This window comes from Actinia tenebrosa, unplaced genomic scaffold (genome assembly GCF_029948245.1).
Source record: "Actinia tenebrosa isolate PJP-AT-01 unplaced genomic scaffold, QUT_ActTen_1.0 PGA_scaffold0__85_contigs__length_37466705, whole genome shotgun sequence".
NCBI classification, from domain to species: domain Eukaryota; kingdom Metazoa; phylum Cnidaria; class Anthozoa; order Actiniaria; family Actiniidae; genus Actinia; species Actinia tenebrosa.
Genome location: NW_028292569.1, coordinates 32862853 through 32882719, shown reverse-complemented (window position 1 = coordinate 32882719; position 19867 = coordinate 32862853). Strand labels below are relative to the sequence as shown.

Here is a 19867-nt window from a genome sequence, read left to right as displayed (position 1 = left end):
CCAGTGATAAATACATACAAAACTCTCTATTTTCGTTCTTTCATAACTTCTTTGGTATGCAGTCAAATTTTCTGGAAATAGTTTTCGTGAAGTATTTTCTCAGATAGCATTGATAGTTTCTGGTAAAAAGGCTTCATTTTCTCTATCTGAAAAAACTGAGTTATGAAAGTCGTCTATTAAATTTTTTTGCAGAACTATTTAGAGTGTTGGTCTGGCTGTGAGGTTTGAACTACCACTTCCCACACAACAGTGCAATGCCCAACTAACTGAGCCAAGTGGGAGGCGTTTCATTCATAAAGGCACAGGAAAAATGTTTTTACATAACAAGAGATTTAACTTCCCTGTCCTGGTTCTGGATGACTCTTTTTAAAAAGTACTTGATACTTACTTTAGTTTGATCATGTCTTCCACCCCATGTTTTCCATTGTCTATCCTCTGGATGGCTAGTTTAGCTGGTACTGCGCAAACCTGTAGATTAATTAATTATTATATCACTGAACAGTCACTTGTTTATACAATAGCTTGTCTCAATCCCCCTTTTAATTTCCCCATAATACAAAGTGATAGAACCCTCGTAAAACAATGGAATGCAGCTTAATTTGGAGGACATAACAATAGGGTTCCAATTCTCAGGAGATTGAAATTCTTTTTGCTTTGTCCTCTGTTGAGCTGCTTTGGCATCACATGCAAGGGGTCTATAGACTTCTTTACTTTGGGCTTAATGTTTTCCAATTTCAGACCACGTGCCATCCCTCGAGCATCATTTTTCAAGAGAATGACAGGTAATGGGAAAACGCCCAAGTCAAAGAGGTCTGTTCACAGCCACCAACTGTTCCCTAACAACATTATTACCTTGCCCGTCTTATCATTTTGTACTTTGAGGTTGGTTCCTGACACAGCGACTACATGGCCTGGCACAGGAAACCCACCATCACCATCCATCCATACTAAAGAACCCTAAAGACAGAAAAAAATATGGTCAGGATGGTATCATACTCTACGCTTGTTACCATTGTGTAGTTCCAGAAATTATCCAGAGGAATTTTTTTCAGACCCCACTCTACCCCCTGTAAATTCCCATTTTCTTCCATACAAACTTGCAATTTTTGCTCTTTCTCTGACCTCCCTACCCTTCGGAAATTCCAAATTCCTTTGTAGGGGTGGGGGGGGGGGGGTATGGATAATTTCTAAAACTACACAAGATGGTCCTGGTGAAATCATACTTTTTATATGTTTAGTGATACAATGCTTTCTCATGACACACCATGGAATATCGGTTTCGGAATATCCCAATTGTCACTTTTATTTTCCTACAGTATAAACTAACTCAACAGAAGGCTCTTGTGTATAATAGAGAATACAATTGACTTGTGGGATAATACATGGTATGCCATACACATCACAACCTAGGTTATTTCCTTGTCAATATAACCTTCCTCCTATCAATTGAATATATACAATTTATCTATTAATATTACTTCTAATACTTATATTTTACATGCAACCATCCTTTAAACAAATAAAGTGCTCTTTCACTCATGACCACACAAAGTTTTCTAATACAGTTTGTGCAAAACAAATTAAAGTCCTAACCTTAGGATATAAAGGTCAAAGATACTGAATAACATAGTGGTAGTGTGGGATTAATGAACAGTTATTGAATTCAACAAGTGATATATGCTATATATGTACATTAATGGCACTGTCACTGGTATGTCATAACATATAGTAAAACAACATTTTAGTTAGAAAATACTCATTTAGGAATATGAATTAAAAATTGAATACCATAACAAAGCCAAGCAAAATAAAAGATTTAAAAAATGGATAAATAAAATATGAATAGTCTTACCACATTAATGCAAGGGGAGCGATTTTTAGACAGCTTCATTGAGCTTTTTTGTCAATATTGACATGTACTCTATATTTGATCATAATCCATGGTGTACTCACTTTCAGACCAACAGATAACTTTGTAACTTATACCAGTGTATATAAATACATATAGGTGCACAGAAGGAAATAGATTCTCTCGTGGATATCTTAATATATTATATTCCCTGTCTGTAATGCTATACTTAAGGTAGCTAATCATATACGGTAGTTATGAAAGGGCAAATCTTAGCAAAGTAATGGAGTCAAAATGATTATAAATATCGTGTTTATGCTAGACATGCAGTAGTATCTTATTCATGTTAAAATAAAAAAGCTTAAAATGAAATTCTTAACAAAGTAAACCTACACGATGTAGCAACATGTTGTCTATGCGAGTAGTAAATATCCATTATTTATAGAAGAAAACTAATAAATTTGATTTAGATTTAAGTTTGATTTAGTTCAAGCTGATACTAAGTACTGTATGTATATCATAATGCATACTTGTGAAATGATTCCAAGGTACCACTATAAACATATAAACACTGTGAAATAAAAAGATGAGATTAACTTATGTAATTTTAAAATACCTATCGATTTTTTTAAATTGAATATTAATTTTGGAAAATGTTGCATTATCTATTTCATACGAACATGGTCACATTTTTGCACTCGAGCTAAGCTTAAAGGGTTGATTTCCTTCTGGAAATTTATGGGATTCTTTCAATGACAAGCTGGAACATATCTTGAAATTCAGGTATATACACTATGAAATCCCTTCTTCAAAAGTATCATATGTCAAAGATATGCACCAGCTTGACCAGGTATCATTGGTATCATTTTTTACAGTAAAATCATATTTCCTGTAGATTCTTCAAATTTATTTAAGAGAATTCATTAATCTTATATATTGTACAAGAATATAATATAGTCAATATTATGCATATATACGTGGAGGCTAAAAATCTAGTTCTATGAGGTATGTACGTGTTTGCAATTTATCCAAATTTCTAGACAGATCGATATTAAAACATAATTTTGAATTTATAGCCTGTAAAATGAAATCACAAAAACCCTAGAAATCTGATAGCCAGACCTAAATCTTTTCAATATAGATAAGTTTTAGTTTTGTGTTAGTAATCTATGTGTGAGCATGTTAGCTTACATTTACGAACGTCAGAGTGAATTAATCATGCATGTAGACATATATTGAGCTACAAGACGCAGTCTGTGAACAGCTCAAATATTCATTTCTAATATATAGAATTAACATCAATATCAAGTGTAGTGTTTCAAAATAATTATCAGTCAATAAATAGTGTCTGGATAACATTATTTTATAGATACAATTTATAATGCATCAAGTTTACAGAAAAAATTGCCACGTTTAACTGCTCTGTCATAATTTGGACAAAACTTATTAAACAAATCTCTCATAAGGGTAGCTTTTTAATGACACATACATAATATACAGTCTTCACGGATGATTTGCAAAACATATCCAAGGTATTGAATCCATTCGAAATCCAAACACTTCAGTTAATAAGGAATGTTGTTATATTCTCATCATAATTTGAGGCATATAGAGTGATATTCATATCGCCCCTTGGTTGTAATGCCTCCTGGAGAGTCTTGCAAATAAATGTGAAATTCTTTTTGAGAATATAAAATACCTAGATTAAAATTGCAGTGCAATCAACCAGATAAAGTTTGAAAGTAACTTGACCCTAAACATATATAACATGATCCAATATCGATTCTTAAATACACAGTCAAACAAGTTTTAATGTAACCTAGTTTCGTACCAGTAATATTTAAAGCCCTCCTTAATATAAACAAAAACTCTACCATGGCCGGTGCAAGATAAAAATAGACCCAACACAATAAAATAGTTGATTCTAGAATAATCAAAACTCTTTGTAATACGTCGCTATTCAAGGCATTTGTTATCCTGACTTAACTTATCTGTAACCTTCTACGTAAAATTTCATACACAATAATTGCAAAACAAGAAGTAATGTTTTTCGATAAGATAAGCGAAGAAGATGTATTTCTCGATCTTCCATTAGCACGAAACACGATATCTTCAAATTATTTGCAATCGAATTTCGTCAATAAAATAAAATGTTTAGAATTCATAGATATTTGGCCGGTTTTCTCTACTTCGATAAGTTGCCAAATAAAAGAAAAAACATCCTATGGTAAATAATGCGTAAATTACAGAATAAGAATTATAATTTTGGTTGCGAAACTATTGTCAGATAAATAAGTGCTAATATGAAGGATTTTGAAGCGCCTTTCGAAGCAGTTGTCTCCAAGGGAAACGGTGAATTTTAAGTTTGTATTTGGACGCTAAGACCTTGGTTTTCTAAGTGTTATTTGCATAACGAGAATATTCGGAATAAAAAGCATTTTATGAAGAGAATGTTGAGAGGTTTTGGGGATAACTATCGTGTCAAGATGATCGACGGTATTGCGTTCAATCTACTGGAAAATTCTTCCTTCCTCGGTGATGGTACAGCTTCCACTAGAGCTAAATATTGTCTATGTGATTATATAGAGGTGATTTTTAAAAAGTAGAGGAATAATTAATAGTAAAGTCAGAGATATTCAGTAGAGAATACTTCCGCCAACATGACAAGGCTTACTTTACTTACCACGTCAAAGCCACTAGGCATCCTAAAAAGCTCCCTTTTAAATCACTTCTTGCGGGTTTTAGGTCGTTGAAAAGCTTAATATTATATCTGGGAAGGTTTTGAAGCTCATAATTGTGTCTTTCTGTGGTAAATACGAGTGTTTTCTGACCACATTCAAAGAAGAGTTGAAGAACTAGCAATGTTATGTTATTTGTTGGTAAAATAAGCGCACCGTATTGGGTTGCCTGTGAAATTATCTCGAACTGCCGGACCGCCCACTTAATACGTGCTAAATTAAATTATTTCCATAAATTAATATTATCTCTAATATTTTGTTGTCGCAACGGTTATTTTATATCTAAACAATTTCACAAAAGCTGTTTTTATGTAAACAATTTGTTTTCTAAACATTTTGTCATGGTAAAGTCATGGCTAAAAATAGATCTGACTCATTCACATTACGTTGTTTGAGGACTGTGGTATTTAAATCTGGAGAGTTCTATTTCGATTGCACACAACATTACTTAGAAATAGAGTTATGTATTTTAACTTCTAGTAGTGCTATAGTCTTGTGTAGGACAACGATAAATACAAGCTGCGAGCTAAAATGCTCAGCCTGTGAATTCCACTAGCAAAGCTCTCTCATGTGAGACGTTAAAAATTTGATTTGGGGGATAATGTTTTGGTTGCTATGGTATTCAACAGACTTCCGTGTTATTTGATTTCCTTTTTCCAGTCCTCCACGTTCAAATAGAATGGCCACACAGCTTAGGTAAGTATAGGATAGAACATAAGCGTGCCGTGCCGTGCCGTGACCCGAGTGTTAGAGAAAGTCTGTTTCTTTCTTTTGGGCTTCATTGGTGCGAATTCTTATTGAATCTAAGTTTTAAAGCTTTTGTGTTGAAGTTCTTCTGGTTCTCGCGTGTGAGGTCATAATATGTAATATTGTGGTATTAGGTGTATATGACCGTCTAGTAAGGGATGAGGGCAAAACAAATGTTATCTCACGGTGACCGATTTAGGGGGGAGGGTGTAGGGGTGGTGTTACCCGGTACTCACCACCTCTTGAAGTGAAATCTTAGATTTTATCCCCAAATATCTCCAAAACTAAAAGCCAAACCATAGAAATGAATGGACTGTCTGTCTTGTGTATAAAAATTGCCACTACAGACCCCCAGCATCAAGCATTTGAACAGGTCTCTGAGGGGGGAGGGGGTATGTACCGTACCCACCACCTTAATTCATAAAATCGGCTCCCTATTTTGGACCATTGTTTTGACCTCGCCCCTAATACGCAGGGGTCCAGAGAAAAATAGCCGATCTTTGACCTGGCGTCTGTATAACCAGGAATTCTTATTACATAATCTTCAACGATATCCCAGTAATCGTCGGCAGCCATGACGGGTTGTATCTTGGAGAAAATGTCTTGGGACGAAGAGTGTGTTAGCTTAATCTCCTTGAGGTGTGGCTCATTGAGCGTACAAATTCTCTTTTAAATAAGATTCTTTGTTTGAGTTGTATCCATATTCAAATGTCTCAGTCTCATGTGTAACCATTAAAGAAAGAAATAATACTCTAGGGAATGCAACGTCAACTAGGTTTATTGAGTATATAGGGATTGTTGTACCTTGGTCTGTTTTGAGGCGGTTTCTAGACCAACGAAGGTCGACAACGTAATGACCTCTTTTCTTTAGGGCCTTAAATCTAGCTGTTCGGCTGAAGTCAGTTGTCAAGAAGGACCGTCGTGATCCCTCGTTAAAGAGGTTGCGAGCCCTCCATATTCCTTCTCAGGTACTCTAGTGGAGCGACAGCAGTTTTCAAACACCTCTGTCGGTCGGTTTGCTTGTTATTGCTTTGGCCCACGTGATGCCAATTGGCTACTGACTTCAAGGTAGTGTTGAATTGTTCAAACGCGTAAACATATTCAGTGAGGATAACTGTAGCTGTCGGCTTTCCCTGTGGTGTTTCTTGGCACAAACTTCAAGGTGTGATGTTTTTTCTTACAATATTTGCATCGACCAATAGATTTCGCTGAGAGACTTTATGGCTGCCAAGACAGTTAAAACCGCGTTTTTTATCCTTTACTTGCAATACTTGTAATCTGTTACTTGCGTTTGCCAGTAGGTGGGAGGTGGTTAGGGAGCATTCACTTTTCAGGAGGGAAGGGGCCGTAGCAATTAAGGGGAGCATCAAACATTCACAAGTGAAAAAAGGGGGGCCCTGTTTGTTTGTTTTTTTTCATGTAAGAAACTTGCAAATATTACTATTTTTTCAGTAAGGTGTGGTGGGGGGGGGGGGGGAGGCATTTCAAAATTCTCATAACTAACCCGGGTGGACTAGCAAATTGGGCATATATACTAACAGCTATTGCTCCGGCCCCCTCCCCCTTTTAAAAAAATGAATTAAAACTAGTTATCGATTTAAAGTATTCCATCTTTGTAAAGAAATTACAAGCATTTCCTCAGCTAAGGTGATTCTCTTGAAATAAAAGAAGAAATGCCATATTCCCCAAACTTTGCATAGTCGTTCACTGCACCATGGACGTTAGTCCAAATATGCAATGAAAAAATGGGGGTCACCATCCTTGATTTCGATTCATTTTGAAAAAAAACATCGCAAAATGGACGAAAACTCGGATTGTAATCGATTGCCGAAATTTGCGCGTAAAAAAATTGCAAAAAAAAGTAGGCATAGGTTTCAGGTCACCCATCCAGGTACTAACTTCCCACAACCTGGCTTGACTCAGCGTCATTGAAGCCCAAGTTTTTTCCACTGGACCACGGTTCCAGGTGAATCAGCATAACAATAGCCGTGAAAACAATGCACCGAATAGACTAGACTTTTTAACTGTATTTTTTCAACCGATTCCGTGCGTGGCAGAGATGCAAGGGATTAGCCGATATGGTCTGGGGGCCGGCTGGTCTCTCCCCTGATGCTTCGGCTAGAACATTTTCTTGCGTAATTCGTACACCCAAGGGCAGAAGGATTTAATCGCCGTCAGGTCCGAAGTCCATACGACGCCTCAGCTCTGCGGATGTCTCGGGGGTATGGCAAATTAGAATCGACGTTACTTTTTTAAATTTCTGTCGTACACGAGTTCGAACCCCATCGTATCCAGTTAAGATTTTTCTATTTTTTTTGAATGCATGTTATTATCATTTCAGCAATATCTTTTGGAAAAACCTAGTACCTAATTCCTTTCTGCTCATATTCAGAATTATATACACTGTAACAGTTGAATAAGCAATCTCGACCCGAGGCATCTCCTTGGCTCTTATTGCTCCTTGGGCTTCATGTGGCGAGGACAAAAAAGACGAAGGGGGAGGGGAAGGAGACTTTCCTTCCCTCCCTCGTCCCCACTCCTCCTACACTGTCGTTCCTAGTTCTTCTCTGCCATGAAATGTAACACAGGGATCCCAACAGAGAATATACAGGTAGCCTGCGGAGGAGACTATTTTATACTGATACTGGCAAGAGCTTCTACTCTGATTGGCCATTCGGTTCCTGGTATTTTCTCTCTCTATATATATATTGCTATGATTTCTGTTTATATGCTATTGTTGCGACTACTACCCAAAGGGGCCAGCATTTCCCAGTCCGATTCCCGCGCACAAATAACACCCAATCCCCACTCGTCTTTCAAGGGCCACAGATTTGTTAGCCACTGGCTCAAATAAGTACTACTTACGTAAAACAGAGACAATTGCCCTATTTCACTATGACGTCACATCAAAACAATCTGTTGTTTAAGCGTAAAGGATCATGGTCGTCGGAGGGGGTCACATCAACGCAAATTCTCCGAAAATTGTTCTAAAACCCGTATCAATCCACGAAGAGAAGTAGAATAGCTAGCAAACGTTCAGAATATTTGTAGTACATATTAACACATATCAAATCTGAAAACCAGGCCATTTTAGATTAAACTGTTTCGCTAGGAGTAAATTTTGTTGAATTTTCTATTGGATTTGGCGATTCTATCCCCCACATAAACAAGCAGTGACGTCATAGTATGCATTCTATTTTTTATTTGATAGGGCCAAAAACTTTAGGAAAAGTATGTGTATGACATGTAACGACGCCATTAGTATATATGTCCTCAAGCTAAGGTCATTTAAATCTTCCATTAAAACTTTCATATAGCAAGCTGAGTAGCGAAATGAAAAAAAATATGTCTTAGGATGGTTCGTAAAGACTACTGACTTGATACGAAGACCTCTAGTTATGAAACCTTTTATAGTCCAACCCCTCTTCCATCACACACGTGCGGCAATTGAACGAACAAATGGACCTGTGATCACTTTTTTATTTTGGCTATAGAGAAATAAAGAAGTGGTTGGTCGGTTGGTTGGTTGGTCGGTTGGTCGGTTTGGCGAGGTTAGTCGGTTTGGCGAGGTTGGTGAGAAATGACTAGCTCCTCTTCTTGCCGAATCGGCGACCTTGCGTACTGTTTTGATCCCCGTACATACATATAATATGTGGTGTATAATATTTTTCTTAAGTATGATAGTTTTGAAGTAATGTAATCCACAATTCATCCTAATGGCATCTAGTGAAGGTTTTTAAAGTATTTATTATTCATCTTATCTTTTTTTTTTTTTCTTTTTTACTTTATCAATTTATGTATTTATGCTTTTTTGCGTTTTTTTCTAATTTTTGTTTAAAATACTCATATTTTGCAGTTATGTTCAGTATTAAATACTGTTATTAAACAAAAACCTTTTGCGGTTGACATGTTTGTAGTTAAAACTATCTTTTAGCGTCTTTTAGCATCAAAAAAAAAACACACATTATGAAGGGGCGTGTTCAATGAACATCACGTGACGGCATCTAAAAAGGCTTCCTTACTGTGGCATTATTGTATGTCTGATGTCAAACTTCATGATATAGAATAAAGACTCGTTTGTTATCGGCACGACTTGTAATCAGAATTCTGAAAGAAATACGAAAATTGTTGAACCCCATGTGGAGATAATTTGACGATTTTCTGGCTTCGTTCTTGTTAATCTTTTGCAGGATCTACGACTTCAAGAAGCATCTCTAATACCAAACACAAAACTAATCAATAAAGGCTCAAAATACACCTGCACATTCGATCCACAATGAACGTGACTGGACGGAAATTTTATGGAATTAAAGCTGGACAAGCTGGTGATCTTGCTTGAAAATTGATCTTGATAGCATTCACAATCAAACCTTGAAATAATCATGATGGTACGTTCTCACAACACGACTTAAACCAGAAGTAATTAATCGTGTAAAGGAGAATGCTTGATCGTTATATACTATTGACTGCTCGTACTAACCACACTCCTCGCCTCAAGGCACACTCTCTTCTATCTAGGAATACAGATACTTAATGTATAGATCTATGAGGATTTACCCTTTTATGATACACTACACCGTTTTATTTCTTGGATCATTATTATGATTTTTAAGACTTTCTTTCCCGTTTGGTTACCTTTCGTATAGTTTGACGTACCTTTCTTTCATCTTAGCCTTATGCCGAAAGCTGTCATTAACGGCTTAAACACGGCGACAAAACGGTTTTGTTTCCTCCAGGAAAAATAAATGCTCAAGAAAGAGCAGCCATTTAACATACATTCAGTATTAAAGATTAAAGACCTGTATTTTCAACCAAAACACGAATTTCCTTTTTAATTACCAAAAAGCAAAACTCAAAACACTTAAATTAACTTGAAGTTTGTATTTCCATTGAAGATGGGAAGCAGATACTAAAGATATCAGAGAAGGTTTGTCATAGCGGGTATTCTGTCTTATCGGAACACTGAACATTCATTTAAACCCTCATTTTAAAATACAACCACGTCACAAATAACGAAACGAATAGATTCCAAAGTGTCCGCCAATTTGTTGATATGGATATAAATCTTAATCGAAAAGTGTTTGGGCTATAATATGACGATATTGCCTGCAGTTAGTTTATTGTTCGTGCATTTGTATTTGGTGTAACTATGGGGGGTGTTTAGCTAGATCACCTTATTCATGTTATTAAGCATGTAAAAGCACTCCGTGTGTAAATAGATAGTACTTTTGACTTCAGGCAGGTTATTTTGATTATTATTTCACGCAATTATGAACATGGTCTTTCTTGTCGATTGTCTGTGTGAGAAAGCTGGCAATTAAACTTTTTCTTGTTTCTTTCTTTCTTTCGTTCTGTGCGGTCGGTTTTTCTGTGTCGTTCGTTCGGGGGGTTTCTAGGCGGGCTTGAGACGGGCGGCGGCGGGCGGGGGCTGGGGGGGGGGCGGGAGGGGGGCGGCGGGGCGGAGGGAGGGGGTTGGGGGGCGGGGAGGGGGGATCGGCGGGCGCGCTCTTGTCTTCGGGGGATGGCTCTTTTCGGGCGGCTTCTTCTTCGTGCGGGGATCGGGTGGCTGCTGCCTTGTTTCTTTTCTTCTTTTCTCATTCATCTTTCTATCTTTCTATCTTTCTTTCTTTCTTCCTTTATTTTATTTTATCTTTACTTCTTTCTTTCTTTCCTTTCCTTTCTTTCTCTCCTTTCTTTCTTTCTTTCCTTTCCTTTCTTTCTCTCCTTTCTTTCTTTCCTTCCTTTTCTCCTTCTATCTTATTTGTTTTATTTTTCTTTATTTTCCATAAAGTCTCGCGTTACTTTAATTTAGCAGAAAGTAATTGTTATTTGAAGCCCCAAATTCAGCATTATACTCTTAAACGAATTCCAACTTTGTTTTGAAATTGTATTCGCTTTTCGTCCAAATAAACTCATCATTTTGTACGTCAAATATTCATGTGCAATGTTAACGCTCATTTTAGCCAAAATGAAAATAATTATTTGAAGAAAACTTTATGGTTGTGTCAAAAAGAGCAATACGTTATAGGGTAATTACAATCGACCTACATTTTGTCCTCAGAAGTCGTCTCGGTCTTAATTATCTATCGCACTTATTATTGAACACCGAAGTTGACTGCAGATGTACGCACTGCATGAAATCAGTACTTAACATTCATTATAGATAATCGCTGATAGCCGTATTACTATTACTAGATGGGAACACGATCTTAATGCCTAATAACGTGGGTTTGTCAGCGTGATACGAAAACTCTTATCCTTACTTTATTCGTTCACCGCGTTGAAGGTTAAAATCGAATTTCCCTACAACGCCATAGTTTACTTGACATAATATTTAATGCTGAACTTAATGCAGACATCTTGCTTCAGATGGATTTGAACGAAATATTCAGTTCTTTTTCAGAAATCAATGAAGTCGTTACGGAAACTTAGATAGCTCTAAGGTGGACAGACAGACAGAGAATAGAAAGACAGAAAGACGAAGAAAGGTCGTTAAAAGGCCAGAGTGTTTAAAGAAAATACTGATTATATATTTTAAAAGTGTTTCTACGAAAATGAATACTCAAGTTGAACAAGGGCGTGAAAAGGAAAAATGCTTTTAAAAAATGTTGAAGTCTCCTTCGGCATCTGTACCGCTCATTTACTTTACTGATTTATCACTTTAAGGTTGATGTTAGACTCTTAAATGTTATTGTTGTTGAAAGCCCAAAATTCTCCGACGCAAACTAAAAGACAAACAAATGAAGCGAGCGTTTATGGCTGACCTTGAGCAAGTCCAGCTTTATCATCGAAACGACATTAAAGTTGCTATCAAAAAGTCAACACAAATGAAACCAAATGAACATCTGGTTAAAGTTAGTCGTTTGTTATCGCTAAACACAAATGCACAATCCTTTAACCTTAGGTTTTTTTAAGTGTATTTTCTTTTTGATATCGTTACAGCGTGGATTATTTTGGCCTAACTTCAAGTGCCTTAAACAACTTCAAAAGAGACACAAGTAAAATCTAGAAAGTATTTTACAGTGTCAGAAGCAAGCAATTGTGTTGGTTCGTATAGGATATTAAGAACATTTGCTTTATTAAGAAAACAAACTAGGTCTTTTTAGCATGACTGTCTGTGAGTAAAGAAGTGAAAACAAATACGAAATAATTTGTTATTAGTAAAGTTCATACATAGATATCGAGTAAAACAAACTAGCAATACCAATATTTACCGATATGATGATAATAGTCTATCAATGGCTACCAAATGTGAAGAAATCAAAAGTCTTTACAAGCTGGTTTTATAAAAATAGGAAAATAAACGAATAACATGCGATTCTTTTTTGCAAAGATTTCTGATGAAAGTAGGTGAAAGTATATCAATCGATTTGTGAATACCCTGCATTTATGATCGCTTACTGAAAAATAATTAGTCGGTATTGGGCTGACGTTATCTAAGATCAATCGTCTATATACACACTATCCTGCGGCGAAGATCGTATTTCTTGTTCATAACCCGAATAATGTGTGGTCTAAAAACACTCGGTCGCTTACTGTAAACAAACATGGTTGACACTTCATAGCAATTATAAGCGCGACTTGGGTGGTGAGTAAGCCACGCCTATTTTGTTAGGTATATTAGCACAGACTGATCCTATAACAGTGCTATAATCATAACTACGGTTGGCTAGTGTTTGTACTTACCAGATAATGTCTTGGAGAGGCACATACGTTCCCTATGACTATAGATTCATGTACAATTCTCTTCCACAGTACTACCACACACAATGGTCTCCTCAGGGTTGCCCTGCTACGCCGATGGCATTAGACGAGTTGCGATATCCGTACAGAAGTATTCCTAGTACTGCAGAGCCTACTAGTTTGTGTCCATATCCATGCTGTAGGTACTACCCCAATTGCGATGGATACCAATATTCGTACAAGTCTTATTCAGTGGTTCCCCAGAAACCACCATTCTCGTACGTAGCATTGATTTCAATGGCGATCAAACAAGCACCAGAGAAGAAAATCACTCTACACGGCATCTACCAGTTCATCACCTCAAACTTCTCCTACTACACATGGCAGAACAAACGAGGTTGGCAGAATAGCATCAGGCACAATCTGTCTCTCAATCGATGCTTTTTGAAAATCCACCGCGACAAAGCTGATCCAGGAAAGGGTTGTTACTGGACTTTGGATCCTGCGTATGAGGGGATGTTTGAGGACGGAAAATACTGGAGGCGACGACGTCTGAAGAAATCCGTCAACACGAAAAACCCTGATGATGGAAACGAGAAAGAACTTGATAGAAGAAATGCGGATTCTGAGTGTTATCTTCAGGAGGAAGCTGAAACAGAAGATGTAATGTTAGACGAAAAAGAGGCGAGAGATACAAAACAAGTACGACAAGACAAAAGTAAGTTATCACAAAATGACGAGCAAGAATATGATGTTGTCACTACAACTACTTCTAACTCGACGGCAAATGCATTTGACGAACAATTGATCGGGGGAAATGACGGAAAGAATAAGGAGAAGCATGTAGAAAAAGAACAACTCAACAGTAAACCGAAGCTACTGTCTCAGGGTTTGTCTTCAACTTCAACGACATCAAGAAATCAAACGAACAGTAACATGAACTATCCAGGAAAGCAATCAGAAATAATAAAATCTAGTATAGGAAATAGCTTTAGAATTGAATTCCTGTTGAAGAAAGATTAGGAGACTTGCTCGAGAGAGGGCGAAAATGTGTGGTCTCTTAACCGCTTAGTTCTAGCTACGGACGATTTAGAGATCTCGATTTTTTTCCTCGTTTGACTTAACAAAATAATGTATTGACTGCGAATACATCTTATTTTCTTCCAGTCAAATGAATTATTGTCAACTAACTGAATTTTAAAAAGCTGAGAAATACCAACTACTTTTTGTACTCTAATTCTAAAAGCTTATTTTCTTAAGAGACGAGTTTGACTGAAAAATGCGTCGTTACGAACTTTAAATATTAAGATATATACTGTTAACTTTTACAATGTAAGTTAAATTATTATTATTATTTCTTCTTCGTTTTTCAATTATAAAAAAATAAACGAAAATTCAGTCGACCTGCATATTAAAAGTAGTTTTTGAACGATAAAACTGATCGAATTTATTATTGAAATTAAAAAAATCCTAAATCATTCTTATTGAAGTGACTTTATGAACTCTTATATTATAGTATTGTCTCAATATGTGCTAAAACACAATAAATAAATAATCTTTAGTCCACTTCCCAGTTAGTTTACAGCTCACTGATAAAATACGAAATAAAAAGCAAATCAGGTATATTCTGTTTCCGTGCATTCAGAGAGCCATACCTCTCGTGTACATTCTTATTCTGATACGCCCATCCAATCCATCTCGTGTACATTCATATTCTGATACGTCCATCCAATCCATCTCGTGTACATTCTTATTCTGATACGCCCATCCAATCCATCTCGTGTACATTCTTATTCTGATACGTCCATCCAATCCATCTCGTGTACATTCTTATTCTGATACGTCCGTCCAATCCATCTCGTGTACATTCGTATTCTGATACGTCCATCCAATCCATCTCGTGTACATTCTTATTCTGATACGTCCATCCAATCCATCTCGTGTACATTCTTATTGTGATACGTCCACCCAATCCACCTCGTGTACATTCTTATTCTGATACGTCCATCCAATCCATCTCGTGTACATTCTTATTGTGATACGTCCATCCAATCCATCTCGTGTACATTCTTATTGTGATACGTGCATCCAATCCATCTCGTGTACATTCTTATTCTGATACGTGCATCCAATCCATCTCGTGTACATTCTTATTGTGATACGTCCATCCAATCCATCTCGTGTACATTCTTATTATTCTGATACGTCCATCCAATCCATCTCGTGTACATTCTTATTGTGATACGTCCATCCAATCCATCTCGTGTACATTCTTATTATTCTGATACGTCCATCCAATCCATCTCGTGTACATTCTTATTCTGATACGTCCATCCAATCCATCTCGTGTACATTCTTATTATTCTGATACGTCCATCCAATCCATCTCGTGTACATTCTTATTCTGATACGTCCATCCAATCCATCTCGTGTACATTCTTATTATTCTGATACGTCCATCCAATCCATCTCGTGTACATTCTTATTATTCTGATACGTCCATCCAATCCATCTCGTGTACATTCTTATTATTCTGATACGTCCATCCAATCCATCTCGTGTACATTCTTAATGTGATACGTGCATCCAATCCATCTCGTGTACATTCTTATTGTGATACGTCCATCCAATCCATCTCGTGTACATTCTTATTCTGATACGTCCATCCAATCCATCTCGTGTACATTCTTATTCTGATACGTCCATCCAATCCATCTCGTGTACATTCTTATTGTGATACGTCCATCCAATCCATCTCGTGTACATTCTTATTGTGATACGTCCATCCAATCCATCTCGTGTACATTCTTATTATTCTGATACGTCCATCCAATCCATCTCGTGTACATTCTTATTATTCTGATACGTCCATCCAATCCATCTCGTGTACATTCTTATTCTGATACGTCCATCCAATCCATCTCGTGTACATTCTTATTCTGATACGTCCGTCCAATCCATCTCGTGTACATTCTTATTGTGATACGTCCATCCAATCCATCTCGTGTACATTCTTATTGTGATACGTCCATCCAATCCATCTCGTGTACATTCTTATTGTGATACGTCCATCCAATCCATCTCGTGTACATTCTTATTATTCTGATACGTCCATCCAATCCATCTCGTGTACATTCTTATTATTCTGATACGTCCATCCAATCCATCTCGTGTACATTCTTATTATTCTGATACGTCCATCCAATCCATCTCGTGTACATTCTTATTATTCTGATACGTCCATCCAATCCATCTCGTGTACATTCTTATTATTCTGATACGTCCATCCAATCCATCTCGTGTACATTCTTATTCTGATACGTCCATCCAATCCATCTCGTGTACATTCTTATTCTGATACGTCCGTCCAATCCATCTCGTGTACATTCTTATTGTGATACGTCCATCCAATCCATCTCGTGTACATTCTTATTCTGATACGTCCATCCAATCCATCTCGTGTACATTCTTATTATTCTGATACGTCCATCCAATCCATCTCGTGTACATTCTTATTATTCTGATACGTCCATCCAATCCATCTCGTGTACATTCTTATTGTGATACGTCCATCCAATCCATCTCGTGTACATTCTTATTATTCTGATACGTCCATCCAATCCATCTCGTGTACATTCTTATTGTGATACGTCCATCCAATCCATCTCGTGTACATTCTTATTATTCTGATACGTCCATCCAATCCATCTCGTGTACATTCTTATTATTCTGATACGTCCATCCAATCCATCTCGTGTACATTCTTCTTATTCTGATACGTCCATCCAATCCATCTCGTGTACATTCTTATTCTGATACGTCCATCCAATCCATCTCGTGTACATTCTTATTCTGATACGTCCATCCAATCCATCTCGTGTACATTCTTATTGCTGATACGTCCATCCAATCCATCTCGTGTACATTCTTATTCTGATACGTCCATCCAATCCATCTCGTGTACATTCTTATTGTGATACGTCCATCCAATCCATCTCGTGTACATTCTTATTCTGATACGTCCATCCAATCCATCTCGTGTACATTCTTATTATTCTGATACGTCCATCCAATCCATCTCGTGTACATTCTTATTATTCTGATACGTCCATCCAATCCATCTCGTGTACATTCTTATTATTCTGATACGTCCATCCAATCCATCTCGTGTACATTCTTATTATTCTGATACGTCCATCCAATCCATCTCGTGTACATTCTTATTATTCTGATACGTCCATCCAATCCATCTCGTGTACATTCTTATTATTCTGATACGTCCATCCAATCCATCTCGTGTACATTCTTATTATTCTGATACGTCCATCCAATCCATCTCGTGTACATTCTTATTATTCTGATACGTCCATCCAATCCATCTCGTGTACATTCTTATTCTGATACGTCCATCCAATCCATCTCGTGTACATTCTTATTGTGATACGTCCATCCAATCCATCTCGTGTACATTCTTATTATTCTGATACGTCCATCCAATCCATCTCGTGTACATTCTTATTATTCTGATACGTCCATCCAATCCATCTCGTGTACATTCTTATTATTCTGATACGTCCATCCAATCCATCTCGTGTACATTCTTAATGTGATACGTGCATCCAATCCATCTCGTGTACATTCTTATTGTGATACGTCCATCCAATCCATCTCGTGTACATTCTTATTCTGATACGTCCATCCAATCCATCTCGTGTACATTCTTATTCTGATACGTCCATCCAATCCATCTCGTGTACATTCTTATTGTGATACGTCCAGTCCAATCCATCTCGTGTACATTCTTATTGTGATACGTCCATCCAATCCATCTCGTGTACATTCTATTATTCTGATACGTCCATCCAATCCATCTCGTGTACATTCTTATTGTGATACGTCCATCCAATCCATCTCGTGTACATTCTTATTGTGATACGTCCATCCAATCCATCTCGTGTACATTCTTATTATTCTGATACGTCCATCCAATCCATCTCGTGTACATTCTTATTGTGATACGTCCATCCAATCCATCTCGTGTACATTCTTATTATTCTGATACGTCCATCCAATCCATCTCGTGTACATTCTTATTGTGATACGTCCATCCAATCCATCTCGTGTACATTCTTATTATTCTGATACGTCCATCCAATCCATCTCGTGTACATTCTTATTATTCTGATACGTCCATCCAATCCATCTCGTGTACATTCTTATTAGTTGATACGTCCATCCAATCCATCTCGTGTACATTCTTATTCGTGATACGTCCATCCAATCCATCTCGTGTACATTCTTATTGCTGATACGTCCATCCAATCCATCTCGTGTACATTCTTATTCGTGATACGTCCATCCAATCCATCTCGTGTACATTCTTATTATTCTGATACGTCCATCCAATCCATCTCGTGTACATTCTTATTGTGATACGTCCATCCAATCCATCTCGTGTACATTCTTATTATTCTGATACGTCCATCCAATCCATCTCGTGTACATTCTTATTGTGATACGTCCATCCAATCCATCTCGTGTACATTCTTATTATTCTGATACGTCCATCCAATCCATCTCGTGTACATTCTTATTATTCTGATACGTCCATCCAATCCATCTCGTGTACATTCTTATTATTCTGATACGTCCATCCAATCCATCTCGTGTACATTCTTATTCTGATACGTCCATCCAATCCATCTCGTGTACATTCTTATTCTGATACGTCCATCCAATCCATCTCGTGTACATTCTTATTGTGATACGTCCATCCAATCCATCTCGTGTACATTCTTATTATTCTGATACGTCCATCCAATCCATCTCGTGTACATTCTTATTGTGATACGTCCATCCAATCCATCTCGTGTACATTCTTATTATTCTGATACGTCCATCCAATCCATCTCGTGTACATTCTTATTGTGATACGTCCATCCAATCCATCTCGTGTACATTCTTATTATTCTGATACGTCCATCCAATCCATCTCGTGTACATTCTTATTATTCTAATACGTCCATCCAATCCATCTCGTGTACATTCTTATTATTCTGATACGTCCATCCAATCCATCTCGTGTACATTCTTATTGTGATACGTCCATCCAATCCATCTCGTGTACATTCTTATTCTGATACGTCCATCCAATCCATCTCGTGTACATTCTTATTATTCTGATACGTCCATCCAATCCATCTCGTGTACATTCTTATTGTGATACGTCCATCCAATCCATCTCGTGTACATTCTTATTATTCTGATACGTCCATCCAATCCATCTCGTGTACATTCTTATTATTCTGATACGTCCATCCAATCCATCTCGTGTACATTCTTATTATTCTGATACGTCCATCCAATCCATCTCGTGTACATTCTTAATGTGATACGTGCATCCAATCCATCTCGTGTACATTCTTATTGTGATACGTCCATCCAATCCATCTCGTGTACATTCTTATTGTGATACGTCCATCCAATCCATCTCGTGTACATTCTTATTCTGATACGTCCATCCAATCCATCTCGTGTACATTCTTATTGTGATACGTCCATCCAATCCATCTCGTGTACATTCTTATTGTGATACGTCCATCCAATCCATCTCGTGTACATTCTTATTATTCTGATACGTCCATCCAATCCATCTCGTGTACATTCTTATTATTCTGATACGTCCATCCAATCCATCTCGTGTACATTCTTATTCTGATACGTCCATCCAATCCATCTCGTGTACATTCTTATTCTGATACGTCCGTCCAATCCATCTCGTGTACATTCTTATTGTGATACGTCCATCCAATCCATCTCGTGTACATTCTTATTGTGATACGTCCATCCA

At 37.2% G+C, this 19867-nt stretch overlaps 2 protein-coding genes across 3 annotated transcripts in view; one reads left to right on the top strand and one right to left on the bottom strand.

Annotated features, from left to right (window-relative positions):
- LOC116291452 (unconventional myosin-XV) overlaps nucleotides 1-4762 on the bottom strand; it is a 40883-nt gene extending 36121 nt beyond the window's left edge. Inside the window, exons 1-3 of one of the 2 annotated variants that reach the window (XM_089024226.1) lie at nucleotides 4533-4762; nucleotides 853-957; nucleotides 389-468 (exon numbers count right to left, since the gene is read on the bottom strand). In XM_089024226.1, coding sequence (XP_088880352.1) covers nucleotides 389-468; nucleotides 853-957; nucleotides 4533-4553 — 206 coding nt within the window. In that variant the 5' untranslated portion in view covers nucleotides 4554-4762. The remainder of the gene's footprint in view (nucleotides 1-388; nucleotides 469-852; nucleotides 958-4532) is intronic. The other variant, XM_089024225.1, reaches the window with a different exon arrangement.
- An 8237-nt stretch (nucleotides 4763-12999) lies between these two features.
- LOC116291453 (uncharacterized) lies at nucleotides 13000-14306 on the top strand. Its single transcript, XM_031698621.2, has one exon. The coding sequence runs from the start codon at nucleotides 13027-13029 to the stop codon at nucleotides 14038-14040; it is 1014 nt and encodes a 337-aa protein (XP_031554481.2). The 5' UTR covers nucleotides 13000-13026; the 3' UTR covers nucleotides 14041-14306.
- The last annotated feature ends 5561 nt before the right edge of the window (nucleotides 14307-19867 follow it).